At 40.6% G+C, this 21,567-nt stretch overlaps 2 protein-coding genes across 2 annotated transcripts in view; one reads left to right on the top strand and one right to left on the bottom strand.

Moving 5' to 3' along the window:
* The window catches only part of MEIOB (meiosis specific with OB-fold), a 32,011-nt gene extending 21,518 nt beyond the window's left edge, over nucleotides 1-10,493 (top strand). The window contains exons 10-13 of the mRNA XM_065919261.1: nucleotides 188-289; nucleotides 4,321-4,474; nucleotides 6,908-7,091; nucleotides 10,377-10,493. Coding sequence (XP_065775333.1) covers nucleotides 188-289; nucleotides 4,321-4,474; nucleotides 6,908-7,091; nucleotides 10,377-10,493 — 557 coding nt within the window. The remainder of the gene's footprint in view (nucleotides 1-187; nucleotides 290-4,320; nucleotides 4,475-6,907; nucleotides 7,092-10,376) is intronic.
* Nucleotides 10,494-20,156: 9,663 nt separating this feature from the next.
* Nucleotides 20,157-21,524, bottom strand: FAHD1 (fumarylacetoacetate hydrolase domain containing 1). Its single transcript, XM_065924023.1, has one exon. It carries the CDS (start codon nucleotides 21,272-21,274, stop codon nucleotides 20,609-20,611), a length of 666 nt encoding a protein of 221 aa, XP_065780095.1. The 5' UTR covers nucleotides 21,275-21,524; the 3' UTR covers nucleotides 20,157-20,608.
* Between the last annotated feature and the right edge of the window lie 43 nt (nucleotides 21,525-21,567).

Below are 21,567 nucleotides of genomic sequence, written 5' to 3'. Positions count from 1 at the left end.
CTCATGATATCTGCTATACATCTCTCTGTGATGTACCCCATCACATTGTTAATAGCTTTGTTATATTCTATTTGTGGTATTCTTATATGTCTTCACTTTTTTACCTTTAAAAATAGTTTTGGGTCATTCACAGTTATTTAAAAAGTGATCAGTTTGCAGTTTATTTATTATGCATTTCCAATTTAAGATATACCAGAAGCTAACATCCTTCTGAATTTTATAAGAGAAAATAAAGTAATGAATTCTCTGGATGATGAAATTGACAATTATTTGAAAGAATCCATGAATTGTAAGTAACCTTTAAATATTACTTAAATTCTTTTTTTTTTTTAATTTTTTTTTGTATTAGTTGGTGGCTAATTACTTCACAACATTTCAGTGGGTTTTGTCATACATTGACATGAATCAGTCATAGAGTTACACGTATTCCCCATCCCGATCCCCCCTCCCACCTCCCTCTCCACCCGACTCCTCTGGGTCCTCCCAGTGCACCAGGCCCGAGCACTTGTCCCATGCATCCCACCTGGGCTGGTGATCTGTTTCACCATAGATAATATACATGCTGTTCTTTCGAAACATCCCACCCTCACCTTCTCCCACAGAGTTCAAAAGTCTGTTCTGTACTTCTGTGTCTCTTTTTCTTTTTTGCATATAGGGTTATCGTTACCTAAATATTACTTAAATTCTTTAACGGCCAGAATTTGGGTCTATAAATTTACTTAGTAAAAGACACTGTATTCTCATTATGTAACTGCTGTGTGTGTGCGTGCTCAGTCACTCAGCCATGTCCGACTCTTTGTGACCCCACGGACTGTAGTCTGCCAGGCTCCTCTGTCCATGAGATTTTCCAGGCAAGAGTACTGGAGTGGGTTGCCATTTCCTCCTTCGAGGGATCTTTCTGACCTAGGGATTGGTACGTCCACTTTAAAAAGGTAGTTTAAAACTTTTGGAGATTTATGTAACCTCTTGCCAATCTGATGAGAGTTAATGACCCTCTCCCCAAAAAGGCAGCTGTATCCACATATAGAACTTTGTGCAAAATGTTATGTATTCACAGACCCCAGATTGAGGCTTGACTTTAAAAAATATGCTGTTTGCTGCCATCTGTAGCTTATGTTTAGAATGGGGAAAAGCAGAGGGAGGGCTTAGATCTCTCCCTGAAGGCATGTTCTTATAACGTCATCCTAAGAGGTGAAATTCTTTCTCATAATCAAGGACACCCAATTCATCTTGAGAGAGTAACAATTCAGTTAATTGAGGAAAAAGTATCCTGCAACCACTTTAACTTGTGAAAGAAGAACTTTGTTATGCATTGCTGGGGGTTGTTTGACACTTCCTTTCTCCATCCTCTCTCTCTCCTTTTCTCTGTGCAGTGCAGCTTGTGGGGGTTCCCCAATCAGGGATTGAGCCCTGGCCCTTGGCAGTGAAATCACCAAGTCCTAACTACTGGACAACCAGGGAATTCCCAACACATTTCCTTGCAATAGCAATCACTAATAGAAAAAACAAAATGGAACTACTGGTTTATAATTATCATCTTTTTGCCTACAAGAAGGGATAAGCTTAAAGTTGTATTATTTATTAGAGTTAAAATAAAGCTATTGTTACTTTGGAAGCATTTTAAAATGTCTGGTCATTTGTGGAGAATGCCATTTCTCCAGGAGACTTCCAGGAAGCCCAAAAGTGTTCACTGGGCCTTGAGATGGATTTGCCATACTGTATCTCAGTCCCTGCCTGTCTCTGAACCTGAAAATGGGAACAAGTGTCTACTCTTGTCTTCTCTAGGCTACTCAGAGCTATCAGATGTGAGTGGAGAAAATTTTCCTAATCAATGGCTCATATCAAAGTAACCACAAAAGTGGTACTTAAGTTTCCCTTTCATTTATTTCACTGTGGAAACTTTTTTTTTTCCACTGTGGAAACTTCTATCATTGAATTTGCCCAGAGGCAAAAAATGAGTTGCATTGTCTTTTAAAATGCTCATTATTCCCATGAAAAACTTATAGGTTGAAACTGATTTGATATTTCAGAATAAAACTATCATAATACTTTCTTTAAAACTTTTGTTGTTTTTAGTTAAAACAATGTTCAATATTTAGAAAGTAAACATAACACAGAATACAGCAAAAACCCAGAAATAAAGAGTTATTTTGTGAAAATCTTCCAATCCATTTTCCAGTGGATCTGAACTGACAGCAGGATAAAGACATAAAAGTAAGATAAATAGATACACATAATTGGACCTTTTATTGAAGAAAATTAAATTTCACATCCCTTTCATGAATCACAGCCTTGTCCTGGGGAAGGGGCTTGTGTAACTCAATCCTAAAGGAAATCAACCCAGAATATTCATTGGAAGGACTGATGCTGAAGCTCCAATAATTTGGCCATCTGCGCTGATGTGAAGGGCTGACTCATTGGAAAAGACCCTGATGCTGGGAAAGATCAAAGGCAAGAGGAGAAGGGGGTGGCAGAGGATGAGATGGTTAGATAGCATCACCAACTCAATGGACATGAATTTGAGCAAACTCTAGGAGACAGTGAAGGAAACAGGAGCCTGGTGTACTGTAGTGCATGGGGTCATGAAGAGTCAGACATGACTTAGTGACTGAACAACAGCAACAAAAGAGAAGAAAGTAGTAAGGCGCTGAGAAACTGGGCGACTTCTGTTAAAAGCTTTCTTACTTAAGTAATGTTTGGATCTGTAAGATTCCTCTAAGATTAAGAAAAATAAAAAATGACTAATAGATTAATAGTTCTTAGTTTTGTAAATTTTCTTAGAATAAATTTTAAGTTGAAGTGTAACACATATGGGCTTCCCAGGTAGCGCTAAGTGTAAAGAACCTGCCTGTCAATGCAAGAGACGCAAGAGAAGCAGGTTCAGACCCCGGGCTGGGTAGATCCCCTGGAGGAGGGTGTGGCAACTCTCTCAAGTATTCTTGCCTGGAGAATCCCATGGACAGAGGAGCCTGGCAAGTTATAGTCCGTAGGGTCTCACAGAGTAGGGCACGACTGAAGTAACTTAGCATGCACGTACATATCACAAAGAATATGAACAGTAAACAAGAATGAGAGGACAGTACCATGCACCATCACATAGAGTACGCACTTGTTAAGACTCATCCCCGACAGGTAAAAATTGCCAGTGCCCATAAGACCCCTCAAGTCTGCCCAAATTCGACTCTGACTTATTGCACCATAGAAACCACAGATAAATGTAGCCTGTTTTGGAATTTTAACAGTGAAGTTGTATTATATGACCTCACTCTTGTGTCTGATGTCCTTTGTTCAACATTCGGTCTGTGAGTGACATCCACACTGCTATGTGTAGTGTTGTTTTTTGTTGATGTATGTAATTCCATTATATGAATATATCACAGTTTATTTCTCTTATTGTTTCCTACTGCAAAATTTTTACTTTCTCTTTGAGTGTGACTTTAGGTGAACCTCTGCCTCTTTTTTCTGTTGTTGTTGTTGGATATACATGTTCCTAGGAGGACTATTGCTTTGTCATGCATGTCCACCTTTAGGTGATTCTGCCAAATGGTTTTCCAAAATGTTTGCACCAGTTTATACCTCTCCCAGTAGTGTTCAGGGGTTCCAGCTGCTCTACATCCTCACCAATGTTTGTACTATTAGTCTTTTAAATGGTGAATACTTAGTGGAATCCTACTGTTGTTAAATTTGCATTTATTTGATGATTAATAAGGCCAGTATGTTTATTGTCTCTCTTTATATTCTTTTTGTGAAGTGCTTTTTAAAGTCTCTTCCAGGGGTTTTTCCCCCTGGCAGTCCAGGGGTTAGGAACTCGGTGCTCTCACTGTTGTGGCCCAGGTTCAGTCCCTGGTCAGGAACTAAGATCTGACAAGCTGCATAGTGGGGCCAAGAATAAATACATACATACATACAATCTCTTCCCCATTTAAAAAATAGAATTTACTATCTTTTTTTTCATTGATTCTTAAGATTCCAATTTAGATATTTTGGTTTTGAATCCTTTATCTTCTTATAGATTTCTAGCATCTGCCACTCCATGGCTTACATTTTCATTCTTTTAATGGACTCTTCTGATGATTAGAAGCTATTCATTCTAATAAAGACTAATATCTCATTATTTTTATATTTTGCTTATTTTTTACTTTCATGTCAATTTATATAATAAGTTTTAATGTTATCATATATAATAGATTTTTTAATTACAGAACTTAAGCTACTGCATATTCTCATTTGGGCTCTGTAGGTTTTTTACATGGATATAATCCTTTGGAATTCTTAGAATATATTTAGAACTGTAATGACTTTCTTTTTTTATTTTTTTAGTAAATACAATAGTTGATGTTTATACAGTTGAACAATTAAAGGTAAAAGCTTTGAAGAATGAAGGAAAAGCTGATCCTTTCTACGGAATTCTTTATGCTTACATTTCTACACTGAACATTGATGATGAAACTACAAAAGTAGTTCGAAATAGATGGTAAGTAACCAAATTACTTTTAGAAATTCATTCTTATAAAAAATAAAAAACAATTATTGGTAATACATTTTAAACTCTATGAAAGTTAAAGTTATTCTTTGACATAGTAGTGGTTATATATTTGAAAGAAATGTATAAATAAATAACCCATACTAAAGTTTCCTTAACAAACTATTTAGACCCAAAGATTCTTATAGCCTTTTAAAGTAAAATGTATTTCAATGTGTTTTAGCAATCCTAAAATAGATAATACTGCCAAAATCTTTTAACTGGGATGACAAGCTATTGTTTTGTAATGAATTAGAAATTGTGTTGGTGACCACATCCTATAACAATAAAAGAAATAGTATCTTAATAACTTGTCTCATGATAATGACATGAATGATGAATGTGATTTCCAACCTGTCCTAAGTCAGTTAGTATCTACTTGCATAAAAAAGTAAACCCAAGTAGATTTAATTATCTTAGCTAAAAAATGCTTGGTAAGAAAATTCTAAAATATTATTGTGAAACTCTCCCTGTATATTTGTGATTGAAATTTTTATTGACATAGTTCTAGATTCATACGACACTATAAGAAATAATAAACTGTATACTTTGTTCACTTCCCCTCAATGGTCAAGGATGAAAGTGAAAGTCACTCAGTTGTGTCCAGCTTTTTGTGACCCCATGGACTCTACAGTCCATGGTATTCTCCAGGCCAGAATATTGGAGTGAGTTCCCTCCTCCAGGGGATCTTCCCAATCCAGGGCTCGAACCCAGGTCCCCCCCATTGCAGGTGGATTCTGTACCAGTTGAGCCACCAGGGAAGCCTCCTCCAGGAATGGTAACGTTTTGCAAATCTATAGCATCACATCACAGACAATAATGATCTTAATTAAGTTCACTGATCTTATTCAGTTTCCCCAGATTAACATGTATCATTTGTGTGTGTGTGTATGTGTTAAATTCTATGTAGTTTTATTGCATGTGGAAGTTTGTGTATCAATAGTCAAGAAATTGACTTATGGATTTCTAAAACATTGAATGCTTTGGTATTAAAGTTGAAAAAACTAATGTAAAGGCTGTTGCATAAGGCAGGTGCTTATTTTTTGAAAAATACTCTTTAAAATTTTTCTTTAAAAGTTAAATAAAATAAAATAAAATTTTTCTTAAAAAGTTATCATCTCCCTTATTTTTCCTACGTCTTTAATATTGATATCTGAGAAAAAGTGTCTAATATTTAATTTAAAAGTGATCTGTGGCTTATAAGAAACCAGTGTCTTCAGATCATTCCCTCTTCTTGAGAATTTGAATTAATCTTCCTATTCAAATTGGCTAAAGTAATGCCTGCTTCAAAAATATAGAATAACATGTAATTTCCCTGACTCAGACAGTATGGAATCCACCTGCAATGTGGGAGACCTGGTTCGATCTCTGGGTTGGGAAAATCCCCTGGAAAAGGGAACAGCAGCCCACTCCAGTATTCTTGCCTGGAGAATCCCTATGGACAGAGGAGCCTGGTGGGTTACATTTACATGGGGACACAGCTGAGTGACTAAGCACAGCACTGCTGCCGCTGCTGCTAAGTTGCATCGTTCATGTCCGATTCTGTGCGACCCCCTAGACAGCAGCCCACCAGGCTCCCCCTGGGATTCTCCAGGCAAGAATACTGGAGTGGGTTGCCATTTCCTTCTCCGATGCATGAAAGTGAAAGGTGAAAGCGAAGTCGTTCAGTTGTGTTCGACTCTCAGCGACCCCATGAACCGCAGCCTACCAGGCTCCTCCGTCCATAGGATTTTCCAGGCAAGAGTACTGGAGTGGGTTGCACAGCACATCCCTTAAAGAGAGGAGTGTGTCACTAGCAGTACTGGCAGCATTTAGGGTGTGAGCCTCTCCAGCCCTGTGTGATTCTGTGAATGTGCAGAGGACCTAATACAGGACAAGTGAGCATTCACAGAACCTAGGCTTTCCAGGTGCAAGACACGATTCCTGCCCTCAAACTCTGAGCCAGGAGATAAACAGACCTATCTGCAGTAACACCAAATAGGATGTGACAGGGTGTTAAGTCCCTGCTGAACTGTAAGTTGTACCTATGCTCAGAGAAGGGAGGGGGTGGAGCTGGGGTGCAGGAGAGGGAGGCCCCAGTGGGGAGGTGACCCTGGGCAAGAACCCCAGCTTTGGGGAAGGTAGGAGGCAGAACCATGAAAGGACTGGCTGATCGCAGTTTCAGAAGCAGGAATACTGCAAGTGAGGTTGACTACATAGAAAGCAAGCTTGTTATCCTTTTGCATTGGTCCCTGTTATTTCGCAAGTTTGTTTTGTATCCTGAGCACTCTGTAATTACTAACTCATGTGCTAACTTAGACTAAAAGTCTAAGTAATAGTTCTGCTAGAAATCAGAGGTGTCACTTAGGGTCTTCACATTTTATCATTGTCTTTGTTTCTTTTCAGTTCTGGCTGTGGTTACATTGTAAAGGAAACATCCAGCGCTTGTACAACTTGCAACAAAGATTCTTTGGAATTTAAATCTGTTTTTCCCAGCTTTGATATGCTAATCGATCTTACTGATCACACAGGTACCCTTCATTCCTGTAGTCTCACAGGAAGTGTGGCTGAGGAGACTTTGGGCTGCACGGTAAATAATGAAAATACTTAGAAATACTTTCAAATTGAATTCTCTTCCCAAAACATATAAGTTATTTTGGTGAACATTTGATAGAAATTAATTCCTTAATAAAGAGGTCTGGGAAAAATCAATCTTGACTTAAACACACATTGTTTTAATGAATAAAGAATTACATGTTGTATATTAAAATCCTAGCTAACATTAACTGTTAGGAATAACAGGAGAGGTCCTTGGTGACAGTGGAGAATAAACATGACATTTTATATAGTCAGATAAAATGGGCAAAATGACACCTTGGAGACGCTGAGCAGGGTCCTCTATGAGGAGGGCTTGGCAGTATTTCACCTACTCAGGTGCATAAAATCAGTCATGAGCTTTCCCTCAGTCTGCCCTGGAGCACAGCAGCAGAGATTAACTTGTACGCTTGGTGTTTCGTCTGATACTTTTATTGTTAGAACCGGTTCTGAAATTTTACCATTAAACTTCAGTGGCGTCCACTTTGTCAAGAGTGACTTTCTGTGCTGGCCCCCGATTGGCTTCAGAGATTCAGTTTAGAGCCTGTCTGGCCTTGTCTCCTCCATCAAGAGAATTGAGCTGTAATTACTATGGATAAAAGTCCATCTCTAGAGCAAATTTAAGTTTTACATTATTGTCAAAATGAGTTATCTATATATTCTTTGGAAATGTTTAATTTTTTTTTTATCCAGGTAGTTGAGTTTCTTGCAATGATGGATGAACAGAAAACAGCGTTAAAGTGGCAATTTCTTTTGGAAAGAAGCAAAATTTATTTAAAAGTTAGTGCATTTTACAATAATACTATGTTATTCTACATATTCAATTAATATGAAAATCCCAGAGTATGACCTAGTAAATTAGGGAATTTCTTATTTTTAATAATGTTCAGTTCCCAAATGTGCAGAAGGATTTGGCTACCATAGAAACAGTGGAAGTAATCAGGTGTTTTCATATAGCATAAAGAATTACAAGACTTCCCTGGTGTCTCAGCAGTAAATAATCTACCTGCAATTCAGGAGACAAAGGAGATGCAAGTTCTATCCCTGGGTTGGGAAGATCCCCTGGAGGAGGGCACGGCAACCCACTCCAGTATTCTTGCCTGGAGATCCCATGGACAGAGGAACCTGGCAGGTTAAGTCCATAGGGTCGCAAAGAGTTGGACACAACTGAAGTGACTAAGTGAACACACATACACACACAAGAATTACAAATAACACAAAAGAAAAAGACCAATAAAGAAAATATCCATTACTATTAACATCAAGGCTAGGCACTGGGCTTTAAAGTCAGAGCTGGGTGTCCCTGCCCCCATGGGCAGTGATCCTCACTTCAGTGAGTCGTATTCAACAGCATAGTTACATGCTTATCTGCTGGGGTGATAGAGATTTAGTTTGAATCCCAGTTCCACCATTCCTCAGCCCATATGACCTTGGGGAGGTTAATTCTCTAAGGCCCTAATCTGGTGTGATCCTACAACTCTGACCAGAGCAGTCTCCCGTAGCAACATCAACACTTCAGTGTTGGAAGGGCACAGGATCTTAGTGTTAAAGATGTAAAATAGGCAATGGGATAAACTCCCCTTATTTTGCACATGAGGAAAATAGGACAAGAAATGTTGCTTCTTGCCCAAAGTCACAGGTGAGATAGGGCTACCATTTATATTATCTCAGATGTTTTCTCTTCACACTCTAAAACATTTTCAAGCTCTTAAGTGAGTTATGTCTGTCAATATTTATTGTACTAGGACTTAACATTGAGGAAAACTTTAAATGTATTCATGAGCACACAGTCTTTAAGCAGTCAGAACTGCTGTCATCTCATGTCAGGTAGCCTCTTGAAACTACAGTGCACTCTGGTGAAAGAATGAGAGTAAGAAAGGCAGACAGCAATTTCACATTATTATGAAGATAGCTTTGATCTCAGGGAGAACCTGAAAGAGAACACTGGGTCTGCTCCACCTCAGCTCTGAAGCAGGTTTTCCCATTTCCCAGTGGCTCCTGCCCTTGTAGTCTCAAGCATATCTGAACAGATTGCACACCCAGAGTCACCAATGGCCTTATCAGTATTTCTAGGACCTTGATTTGAGAATACCCTATCTCTTCCACCACGAGCGTGGGTCATCCCAAATACTGTACTCTATTCCCAAGTCAGAATATGCTCAGATCCCTGCCCAGCTGTATGGTTTCCTTCCAAACAACAGGTACCAGTTGCTATGAGTTTCCTAAATTTAAATTCATGACACTCTGCTTATAGTTTCCCAAACTTGATTTAAATATAACAACTACTCTCAGTTTGTACCTTTCCAAGGAATATGTTAGAAAGATATTTGTCAGGGACTTCCCTGGTCATCCAGTGGCTAGGTCTCTATGCTCCCGAAGCAGGGTCCTGGGTTCAATCCCTCGTCTAGGAACTGGATCCTACATGCCACAGTTTGAATGCTGTAACTAAAGATTCCACATGTTGCAACTAAGATGTGAGTCAGCCAAATAAATAATGTCTTTAAAAAAAAGATATTTGTCAGATTTAACAAAGGTTTAAAGCAGATAGATAGTGATTATTATCACAATATGTAATAAGGATTATGAGACAAATACAATTTAAATTGTTATAAAAGAGTTAGAATATGTAATTTAAAAATAGGAACTTACATTTCTCTGCAAATAAGATAAAAACAAAGGATTTCCATATAGGACATTTTGTGTATTTATCATATTTCAATAAAAAATTACTTAAAATTATTCATTTGGAGGGATTTCAAGCTGTTACTCATTTTAATGTTTTAAAACATAGTGTCACAAAATGTAATCGATTATGAGACTCATACAATTTCAATTGTTATAAATCAGAACATGTAATTTAAAAATGTAATTGTCATAAGTGTGATGTCATTATTTCTTAAACTGTGTCATGATATCAGATCAGCTCTAACAGATCACGTTATTGCTGTGTGTTCACATCTGTCACAGCTGGTGGTCCGAACATACTTTAAGTCCTTTTTCTACCTGTTGGATTTCATATCTCAACTTTCTTACCTGAGAGAAGAGCATGAAAAAATGACCTGGATTCTTACAAAATCACTGTCAGAAACCACATCCGTAATTTTTCTCCCAACTCTACCCAAGACTGGAACTCTCTCCATTGTCTTACAACTTTAATTGAAGTTTTTGTTCACATCTTAAACAAAACTGTTTAAGATGTTCTGTTCTCTGTTTGTGGTTATTGGTTTTCAATTCTATGTGCCAGGTGATTTTAAGAACTCTCCCTTTTTTCTCCTTGCAGCTTTCTGTGTCGCACAGAGCGAGGGGCAGACTGAGAGTGAGTGTGCTTTCGTGTAAGCTTGCAGATCCCATTGAGGCAAGTGGGAACTTGTCTGGACAAGGAAACATTCAAAACTAGATACAGTTTTAAACCCTGGAAAAGAATACGCATTTTAATCTCCTTGAAAGTGGGAAATGAGTTTGAAAATTACAGATAAAATTATCTTGTTCAAATGTGGTGAGAATGTTCCTGTAAATTGTCATTCTGTTGCCCCCTAGAGTTGACTCCAGGTGAATCCTAAAATCTCCTTATTTAAGCTCATTTCTTAAGAAGTCTTTTTCTATTGGCTTGGCCCTCTCTCTTCCCAAGCTGGAAAATGTTTGCATGAATTAATAAACAAGTTTATTCTTTCCCACAAATGCAATGATTTATTTTCTTAAACCCCTTTCCCCTCTGTCTTGTCTGCTTGGAGAAAGATCAGAGCCTCCACAAACGCCTTGGCCCCGTCTCAGCCCACTTGGCTGTAGTCGATGGGCGTGGCCAGCACGTTCTCCCTGTGCCAGGTGGGGACTGCAGACATCCACGGGCAATGCAGCGCAGCTGCTTTCCATGCTGTAGAGCTTGTCTAACCTGGTGCCTTCTCTGATGACACATCAGAGCTAGCCAAAGCTTGTGAAGGCTTGCTGACTCAGGCTTGACACTTGTGTGTCTGAATCAACTGCAAGGAGATCAGCTTCAGAAGTTTCATGAGCGGTGCTGAGTCCTGGGAACTTACAGGTGTGGGAGACTTCTCAGCTTTGACTGGACACGGCCCCACTCCAGCTGCCTTTGCAGCAGCCCCAGAGCACTCTACTCAGCCCACACCATCTCCAGTCACTGGTCTCTTGCTTCAAGGTACAGACCCGTCACCACGGTCAGTGTTGATCCAAGGTGTGGGAGGTTTGGCCAATGTAATTTGAGTCTGGTGATTTAAAGGTCACCACCCACCAAGACCCACCACAGGAGTGATAAAAAGAAAAAGTAAGTATGCGAAATTCTGTAAGTCTGGTGTTCTGGTGTTGGGAGATAAACTTATCTTGTTGTAGGGTTTTCTCTGGCTTTTACCATGTGCAACCATGGGGGAGGGATATGAGTTGACCCCCAGTGTGCCCAAATTGTGGTGATAAATGAAATAATAAAGGACGTGACCATAGGTATACAGATATCAAGTGTACTTGATGAAGGGCTTCTTTCCTTTCCCCTGTGGGGAGGGGGTGAGTGTGTTTATCAGGGTGACTGTGAAGGTGGACAGGGAGGGAAGGAAGGCAGGAAAGAGAGCGGTGTGGGGTGAGAATGCCTGGCCCAAACAGTGTGTCCCAGAGCTGCTGGGCCAGGCCTCCTAGGGTCCTGACCTCTAGCAGCACGCCCCAAAGTGCCAACACCTGGGCCAGCATTCCCAGAGCAGGCGCATATGCAGTGCCCAGGGCCCCTAACCAAGGCCTGTGAGTGCTCTGTGTGACCTCCTCACTGCTGCTATGGTAACCTCTCAGTCCACTAGTGTTTAACCAAGGAGACAACATGCCTGTCACCAGAGGGACATCACAGTCACTCATTTCTTTTGATCAAGTAGGAATCTATAGGGCTAGCTGTCAAGCTGCACTGAATCAGAGGTGCCTCACGAGGCTTAACTTACACATTTACAGAATGAAGGCTACAAACTGTCAACATCTAAAACTGGACCTTCTTTAGCTGAATACAGGCATTTAAACAAGTAAAAGAAAGAAGCAGTCTGCCCTGTCAGCACAAGTCCACAACCCCTCTGCCCAGAATCTGCTTTTCTACTGCTCTCCGGAGGCTGCTCTTCCCAATCCTAGTGACTTTGATCTGCATATTCTGTATGCTTTATAAACAGTTGGATGACTCTGTGATTTTTCCTAATCTTCTATGACTGGTTCATTTAAGCACAATATTCCTTTCCTAATCTTCTTGGTGAGGGTTTTCTTTTTTTTCTTTTCTTTTTTTTTTTTTTTTACAATATGCTGTACATACGTTTATCCACCTTTTACTCTTCTTGAGGAAACTGGAGCTGTTTTTGTCTTTTAAAAAAATATTTGTTTGACTGCATTGGGTCTTAGTTGTGCTATGTGGGATCGGGTTCCTTACTTTGTGGCATGTGGGCTTTGTTGCCCCTCAACATGTGGGATCCTAGTTCCCTGACCAGAGATCCAACCCATGTCCCCTGCATTGCAAAGCAGATTTTTAACCACTGGGGAAGTCCTTGTTTTTGCTTTTTAAATATTTTATTGTAAAGTTTTACATGTTTATTGTAGAAAAATTAGAGGAAATAATAGGTAACTCCTCCCCCTGAAAGAAAGATAAAGAAAAGAAAACCCATAATCTCCATTCCCAAATTTTTTAAACTGGTAGGAAACATTCTTTTATTATGCATTTTTTAAAATTGTGGTAAAATATACATCACATAAAATTTATCATTCTAACCATTTTCAAGAGTGTGATTTGAATGGCAATAAGTACATTCACAATTTTGTATTAACATCACCATTCTCTATTCCAGAAGATTTTAATCATCACAAATAGAAATTCTGTACTCATTAAGATACAATAACTCCCATTTGCCCCTACCCTAGTCTCCAGCAATCTGTAATTTACTCAGTCTCTATGAATCTAACTATTCTAGGTACCTGGTACACATGGAATCATGCAGTATTTGTCCTTTTGTGTCTACCTTGTTTCTCTGAGGCTAATGTTTTCAAGGTTCATCCTTGTTACAATGTGTCAGAATTTCAATCCTTTTTATGGCTGAGTAGTATGTATGAATTGGATAAATTCACCACCTTTTGTTTATTTATTCATGTCTTGGTGGACAGTTGGGCTGTTCCACCTTTTGGGTATTATGATTAACCGATCATGGCTGCCATGAACATTTGTGTACACACATCCCACATTTCTGTAAATGTCTTTCCTGACTTTTTAAAATCATCTCTCTATAACTATGTTAAAGCATGTAATTTATAAAATTAAACCAGAAATACAATTTACAAATACAGGTTATACTATAATCCACTTTTATACTTAATAATTTATAATAAACTTTTCATGCTATTAAATATTCTACATAGTTTCAATGACTGCCCATTATTTTATTATATGAGCATAGGTTAGTGAATGGCTTCCCAGGTGGCTCAGTGGTAAAGAATCTACCTGTCAATGCAGGAGATGCAGGAGACACAGGTTCAATCCCTAGGTGGGGAAGATCCCCTGGAGGAGGAAATGGCAACCCACTCCAGTGTTCTTGCCTGGAGAATCCCAAGGACAGAGGAGTCTGGCAGGTTATAGTTCATAGGGTCACAAAGAGTCAGACACAACTGAACATGTATAGAATAGTGAATGTAATCAATGTGATAACATCTGACACTTAAAATGTTTCCCACTTTTTGCTGTTACAAATAATGACTATAGCCAAATCTTTGGCCACATTCTTAATTATTTCTTTGGGGTAAGTTTCTAGATTATTAAGTTGCTGTAATAATGTCACATTATTGAATGTGATGGATTTTGTGATAAGCACTTTATCTTATCTGGTTTATGCAATTACTGTTATTTTGCTCCCCCCCCCCTTTTTTTTTTGAATTTTAGCCACGTTTATTACTGAACAAGAGGGAAGTTGACTGTAGCATGGATTGAGCTTTTCAGCATATTGCTGAGACCCTAATTTCAACTGGGAAAAATAACTTTTTTTTTAAATTATTTTTTATTTTTCAGTATTTTGCCCATTTTATAGATGGGACATGAAGGCCAAGTTAGAGGAGGTAGATTTGGAGGTGGCTGAGTGGACAGGCTCTGTGGCTGCAGGCTCAAACCCCAGTTGCTACTCCCAGGATGGGCCCTAGCTCTGAGATTCTCCACATTTGTGGTTCCCCTCCAGTAAATGGGGATAATAATACCAACTCCTGTTGGCAACTATTAAGACTAAAACAGAGTTTTGCCAAGAGAATGCACTGGTCATAGCAAACACCCTCTTCCAACAACACAAGAGAAGACTTTACACGTGGACATCACCAGATGGTCAATACTAAAATCAGATTGATTATATTCTTTGCAGCCAAAGATGGAGAAGCTCTATACAGTCAGCAAAAACAAGACCAGGAACTGACTGTGGCTCAGATCATGAACTCCTTATTGCCAAATTCAGACTTAAGTTGAAGAAGGTAGGAAAACCACTAGATCATTCAGGTATGATCTAAATCAAATTCCTTACAATTAGACAATAGAAGTGACAAATAGATTCAGGGGTTTAGATCTGATAGAGTGAGTAACTAAAGAACTATGGACAGGGGTTTGTGACATTGTACAGGAGACAGTGATCAAGACCATCCCCAAGAAAAAGAAATGTGAAAAGGAAAAATGGTTGACTGAGGAGGCCTTACAAATAGCTGAGAAAAGAGAAGCTGAAGGCAAAGGAGAAAAGGAAAGATATACCCATTTTAATGCAGAGTTCCTAAGAATAGCAAGGAGAGGTAAGAAAGCCTACCTCAGTGATCAATACAAAGAAGTAGAGGAAAACAACAGAATGGGAAAGACTGAAGATCTCTTCAAGAAAATTAGAGATACCAAGGGAACATTTCATGCAAAGGTGGGCACAATAAAGGACAGAAACAGTATGGACCTAACAGAAGCAGAAGATATTAAGAAAAGGTGGCAAGAATACACAGAGGAACTGTACAGAAAAGATCTTGATGACCCTTGATAACCACAGTGATCAATCACCTAGAGCCAGACATCCTGGAGTCCAAAGACAAGTAGGCCTTGGGAAGTATCACTACAAATAAAGCTAGTGGAGATAATGTAATTCCAGCTGAGCTATTTCAAATCCTAATAGATGATGCTGTTAAAGTGCTGCACTCAATATGCCAGCAAATTTGGAAAACTCAGCAGTGGCCACAGTACTGGAAAAGGTCAGTTTTCATTCCAACTCCAAAGAAAGGCAATGTCAAAGAATGTTCAAACTAATGCATAATTGCACTCATCTCACATGCTAGCAAAGTAATGCTCAAAATTCTCCAAGCCAGGCCTCAACAGTATGTGAATGGTGAACTTCCAGATGTTCAAGCTGAATTTTAAAAGGCAGAGGAACCAGAGACCAAATTGCCAACATCTGTTGGATAATTAAAAAAGCAAGAGAGTTCCAGGAAAACATCTACTTCTGCTTTATTGACTACGCCAAAGTCTTTGACTGTGTGGATCACAACAAACTGGAAAATTCTTCAAGAGATGGGAATACCAGACCACCTTACCTGACTCCTGAGAAATCTGTATGCACATCAAGAAGCAACAATTAGAACAGGACATGGAACAAAAGACTGGTTATAAATTAGGAAAGGAATATGTCAAAGCTGTATATTGTCACCCTGCTTATTTAACTTATACGAAAAGTACATCATGCGAAATGATGGGCTGGATGAAACACAAGCTGGAATCAAGATTGCCAGGAGAAATATCAATAACCTCAGATATGCAGATGACACCACCCTTATGGCAGAAAGTGAAGAAGAACTAAAGAGACTCTTGATTAAAGTGAAAGAGGAGAGTGAAAAAGCTGGCTTAAAGCTCAACATGCAAAAAACAGATCATGGCATCTGGTCCCATCACTTCATGGCAAATAGATGGGGAAACAATGGAAACAGTGAGAGACTTTATTTCCTTGGGCTCCAAAATCACTGCAGATGGTGACTACAGTCTTGAAATTAAAAGATGCTTGCTCCTTAGAAGAAAAGCTATGACCTAGACAGCATATTAAAAAAGAGACATTACTTGCCAACAAAGGTCTGTCTAGTCAAAGCTATGGCTTTTCCAGTAGTTGTGTATAGATGTGAGAGTTGGACCATAAAGAAAGCTGAGCACTGAAGAGTTGATGCTTTTGAACTGTGGTGTTGGAGAAGACTCTTGAGAGTCCCTTGGACTGCAAGGAGATCCAACTAGTCAATCCTAAAGGAAATCAACCATGAATATTCACTGGAAGGGCTGATTGAAGCTGAAGCTCCAATATTTTGACCACCTGGTGTGAAGAACTGACTCACTGGAAAAGACCCTGATGCTGGGAAAGATTGAAGGCAGGAAGAGAATGGGACAACAGAGGATGAGATGGTTGGATGGCATCACCACCTTGATGGACGTGAGTTTGAGCAAGCTCCAGGAGTTGGTGATGGACAGGGAAGCCTTGCGTGCTGCAGTCCAAAGTCGCAAAGAGTCAGACATGAATAAGCAACTGAACTCAGCTGAAGACTAAATAAGTTAGTGTATGTAAAATGCTTAGACTCAAGCACTTAGTATATGATCAGTAAGTATAAATATCATAAATGTCGAGGTATAGCAATTTCATTGGCATTCATTTGTGGCAATGTATTTGTTGTATTAAGTATATTCTACTTTTACAGCTTGAATTTTTTGTAGTATATTATTAGACTACGATTACTTTTCTCTCCCTTTAGAATGCAAGAAGATTTTAGCGTATGAATTAATTGTATTGCAAAAAAATATAAAACTTCCTTGAAACCAGATACTGAACCAGCATCTACACCAAAGATGTGCCCAACAGATCTTGTCAAAGAGATAACTGTGTATAAACACATGAAAAGATGTCAGCTTCACTATTTTTAAAAATATTTATTCATTTATTTTTGCCCGCGCCGGGTCTCTTTGGCTGCACACAGGCTTTCTCTAGTTGTAGCAAGTGGCGACTACCCTTCGTTGCAGTGTGCTGTGGTGGCTTCTCTTGTGGCACTCAGGCTCCAGGCATGAGGCTCAGTAGTTGTGGCACATGGGCCCAGCTGCTCCTCAGCATGAGGGATCCTCCCAGACCAGGGATCAAAGCAGCGTCTGCTGCACTAGCAGGCAGACTTCCAACCACTGGACCACCAGGGAAGTTCCAGCTTCCCTATTAATCAAAGAAATACAAATTTAAAAGACCATAGCCACAATACCCAGTGTTGACTAAGGTGTGGGCGAAAAGGTTTTCTTTAACACTCTTGTCAAGTACAAATTATTATATCCTTTCCCCTAGGCAACTGGGCAAAAAGTATCAAAATGTAAAGTACAAACTATTTAATCAATTTCACCTCTAAGACTTTTCCTAAGGAAATAAACAAGTGTAAACAGTTGTGTTTGGAGGCTATTCCTTGCATCATTGTTTCCAGTAGCAAAGCATTAGAAACCTGTGTAACATCTAAGGGGAGTATTGGGCTTCACCCAGATCTCCAGTAGGCACCTAACCCTCAGCTTCTATGAAGGTTGGAGAATTACCCTGAGGGGAGTTAAGGGAGAAGTGAAAGTGAAATTGTTATTCACTCAGTGTTGGACACTTTGTGACCCTATGGCACACAAGGTGAAGGGTGGGAGGAGAGAGAATGAACATAGCAAATGTCAGCAATTGTTGAATTTAATGCAGGGTGTATGAAGTTTGTTGCATTAGTCTCTCAATTTCATAGTAGGTTTACATTTATTCAAAATAAAAGTTGAGGAAAATGTACTTTCTGAGCATGAGGACTGACACTGGGGGGCTCTGTACATTCTCTGGGTGCTGGCTTGTCCACCCAAGGGGCCACATGCAGACATTACTCTTGCTGTGGACCTTTAGTTTGCTTTCAGATCTGTCAGATTTGGTAGACTTGGTTCAGTTGGACCTTGTATCTGATAGTTTTACTAAGAAACTCTCAGTAAAAGCACACCATTGATTCAGCTCTTCCAGTTATGGGAACCTAGCCAAAAGACAGAGTCTATTAATTCTTTCTGGCTTCTTTTGTCTCTTAAGGTTCTGTGTGCTCATGCATGCTCAGTCACTTCTGACTCTTTGTGACCCCACAGACTGGAGCCCACCAAGCTCCTCTGTCCATAGAATTTTCCAGGCAAGGATACTGGAGTGGGTTGCCATTTCCTACTCCAGGGTATCTTCCTGACCCACGAACTGAACGCATGTCTCCTGCCTTGGCACGCAGATTCTTTACCACTGTGCCCCTGGGACACCTCCCGAGCCAAAGGGAACAGCTACCAGCAAATAATTAAAGACGACCTCAGTGACCAACAATGGAGGACTGATTTCACGGCAAGCAGTCACTGAAAACAGTTCAGAAACGTGCTGACATGGGAAGACAGTTATGACATATAGTGGAAAATATTAGAAAACTGTATGGTACGAACAAATTCTATTTACAAGGTCACAATTACATCTGCAGATTTGGAAGAATGCACAGCAAATGCTTAACTTGGACCATCTCTGGCTGTATGGAATTTATGGTGTTCTGGCTTTTTGGCTTATGCATAATTTCTGAATCTTCTATTAAAAATATCGATTGCTTAAGCATTTAAAAAAGAAATCTTACTAAAAGACACAAGGGAGTTCCCCGGTGGCCTAGTGGTTTAATTCTGGGCTTTTGCTGCTGTATCTTGGATGCAGTCAAAAACAAAAAAGATAAAGGAAGACTGTTGTTATTGTTCAGTTGCTAAATTGTGTCCAACTCTGGGTGAAGAGGAAAGAAGATAATGTGATGTTTTATAAACAAATCCAACTCTGACACTTCTTTATAATAAATTATAAATTGGGCTTTTCAGATGACCTAAATATTTGAACTTTCTAATATATCTACTTCAAAGATACAGCCTGCAGTGTGGTCACAGCTTGAGGTTTTGTACACTTAGAATGGAAAAGCAAGGTCCTACCGTATACAGGGAACTTTATCCAATCTCCTGGGATAAACCATAATGGAATGTATATATGAGTAAATCTGAAGCACTTTGGTGTATAGCAGAGATTGGCACAACATTACAAATTAACTATACACTAAAAAAATGGGGGAAAAAGACTTCAAGTTTCTGTCTTGGGATGGTTGTGTTACACTGTGGCTCTGCCACTTCAGGCTGTCTAATCTCTGTCTCTGTAACAGGGCTGGTAGTAATAGTACCAACCTCACAGCTTTGTTGAGGATTAAATACAACACAGAAAACTCTTGGCACAGTGCCTAGTAGTACTAAGTGCTCAATAAGCGTTGGGAGCCAGCAGGTGCCTTCTGTTCAGGCTAACAGCAGGAGCCCCTGACTAAGCCTGAAGGATTCCACTAGGCACTCTGACAGTGGTGCACCTCACCTAGTATTTTGCAGAGAAGGGTGTGTGAGTGTTCAGTCATGCCTGACTCTTTGCAACCCCATGGACTGTAGCCTGCCAGGCTCCTTTGTCCATGGGATTCTCCAGGCAAGAATACTGGAGTCGGTTGCCATACCCTCCTCCAGCGGATCTTTCCCAACTAGGGATCCAACCCGTCTCCTGCATTAGCAGGTAGATTCTTTACCACTGAGCTACCTGGAAAACCCAAAGAAGGGGGCAGGGGAAAATAAAAGCAGCACTCCCAGGTCATTTTACTTCCCTGAAGCTTCCTTATCACGGGGTGTGAAGTACAGGTGCTGATCAACTCTGTTAATAAAGCACAGTGCTCAGGAAACCAAACGCCAAAGACCAAGGTCTGAAGCCCCTTAGTGAGGATGTGTCCCTCATAACCACTACTGGCGGGGGAAGTACACTTTTAGACCTCACAAAAGATAGCATATTTATTTAGAAACAACAATTTCAAAATTATTCCCCAAACTCAGAATCTATGGGCCAGAATACACACCCTAACTAAATGAGTGAGGTCTTTATTAATTGCTCACTTATTAAAAAAAACTTTAACTGACTATGTGGAGTAGTAGTGTTTCTCCATAAATCACTTGGAGTGCCAGAGACTGAGTCCATTAAATAACACATTGCACCTGGGATGGTCCAGTAATTGGAAATTTTTATTTTTATAAATACCTCCAGATGGTTTTCATGGTCATAAAGGAACTTTGGGAAACACTGATGAAACGTGTTTTTCCACTTCCTTTGTAGATTTTAAGTCTTAACACGTGGTCCTTGAATGACCCACCGAAAAGTCTAATCCAGTCCAGTTTTAGAAAAAGAAAGTCAGTCTTTTGAATATCTGACTTCTTATTTCCTAGGAGACACTGTTTTTCATTTCCATTTCTGGCCCAGCTCTTCTAGGTCAGGTTTTTCTCCAAGGGTCCATCTTCCTTGAGTTGAGGCATAGCAATCCAATCATTTTTAAATATTGGTTTATTATTAAAGGATTGTCAGGTTTAATTAAATAACCTTTGCTCATTTTTGTCTCTCCTTTCCTTTCCCCCTGAAACGTATGTTAACAAGTTAAGGTGCTTTGTATAATATACATTCAATATTCTGGTTTCTCCACCTTAAACTTCATACTGAGGACACCGTGTATGCCAGCCAGAATCTCATCATTTTCTTTAACGGGTCCCACTCCTTTTGGCGTCCCGGTCAAGATAATATCTCCTTCTTCCAAGGTCATGATCTTAGAAACGTAACTGATGATGTAGGGGATGGAAAAAATCATGGACGATGTCTCACCCTCCTGTCTGAGTTCACCGTTGACCTTGAGCCAGAGCTTCAGGTTGTGAGGGTCAGGGATCTTCTCTTTGGGCACGAAGGCGCTGACCGGGCAAGAGGCCGTGAAACTCTTGGCCAGAGTCCAGGGCAGCCCCTTCTTCTTGCACTCGTCCTGCACGTCCCTGGCGGTCATGTCCAGGCACAGGGCATAGCCGGCCACGTAGTCCATGGCCGCGGCCTCCGGGACTGCGCGGCAGCGCTTGCCCATCACCACGGCGAGCTCGAGCTCGTGGTGCAGGTTGCGGGTGTAGGCGGGCACGAGCACCGGCGAGCCTTCGGGGGCGTAGGCGGTGGACGGCTTCAGGAAGAGCACCGGCTCGCTGGGCGCGGCGCTCTGCATCTCCCGGACGTGGTCCGCGTAGTTCCGGCCCACGCACACGATGTTCTTCCCCCACTCCCAGAAGCGGGACATCGGCCTGCCGGCGGCCATGCTCCTACCCGCTGCCCGGAGTCACGTGGACCCTGCCCGGCCGGTCACGGACGCCGACGGCTAGCCGGAGAGGACCAACTACCTCGAGGAGCCGGCCCGCGGACTCCGCCGGGTCCCCGGAAGTCGCGGCACTTGTCCTGTAGGCAGCAGCTGTCCAGTGGCTGCCCGGGGGCTGCCAGGCCTGGTCCCCGCAGAGAGGCGGCGGCTGGAGCAGGTGCCTTCCGGATCACCCTCAGGTCCTCAGCGGGGCAGGGTCAGGTGTGGACACGGGCGCTGATTGGCCGGGGGGCGGG

The sequence above is a fragment of the Muntiacus reevesi genome, chromosome 2 (genome assembly GCF_963930625.1).
Source record: "Muntiacus reevesi chromosome 2, mMunRee1.1, whole genome shotgun sequence".
NCBI classification, from domain to species: Eukaryota; Metazoa; Chordata; class Mammalia; order Artiodactyla; family Cervidae; genus Muntiacus; species Muntiacus reevesi.
The sequence above is the reverse complement of the archived record's forward strand: the minus strand, read 5'-3'. Positions and strand labels throughout refer to the sequence as shown.

What these genes read in the sequence shown, in the direction of transcription:
- FAHD1 (XM_065924023.1), bottom strand. Translation starts at nt 21,274, where the DNA reads ATGGCCGCCGGCAGGCCGATGTCCCGCTTCTGGGAGTGGGGGAAGAAC.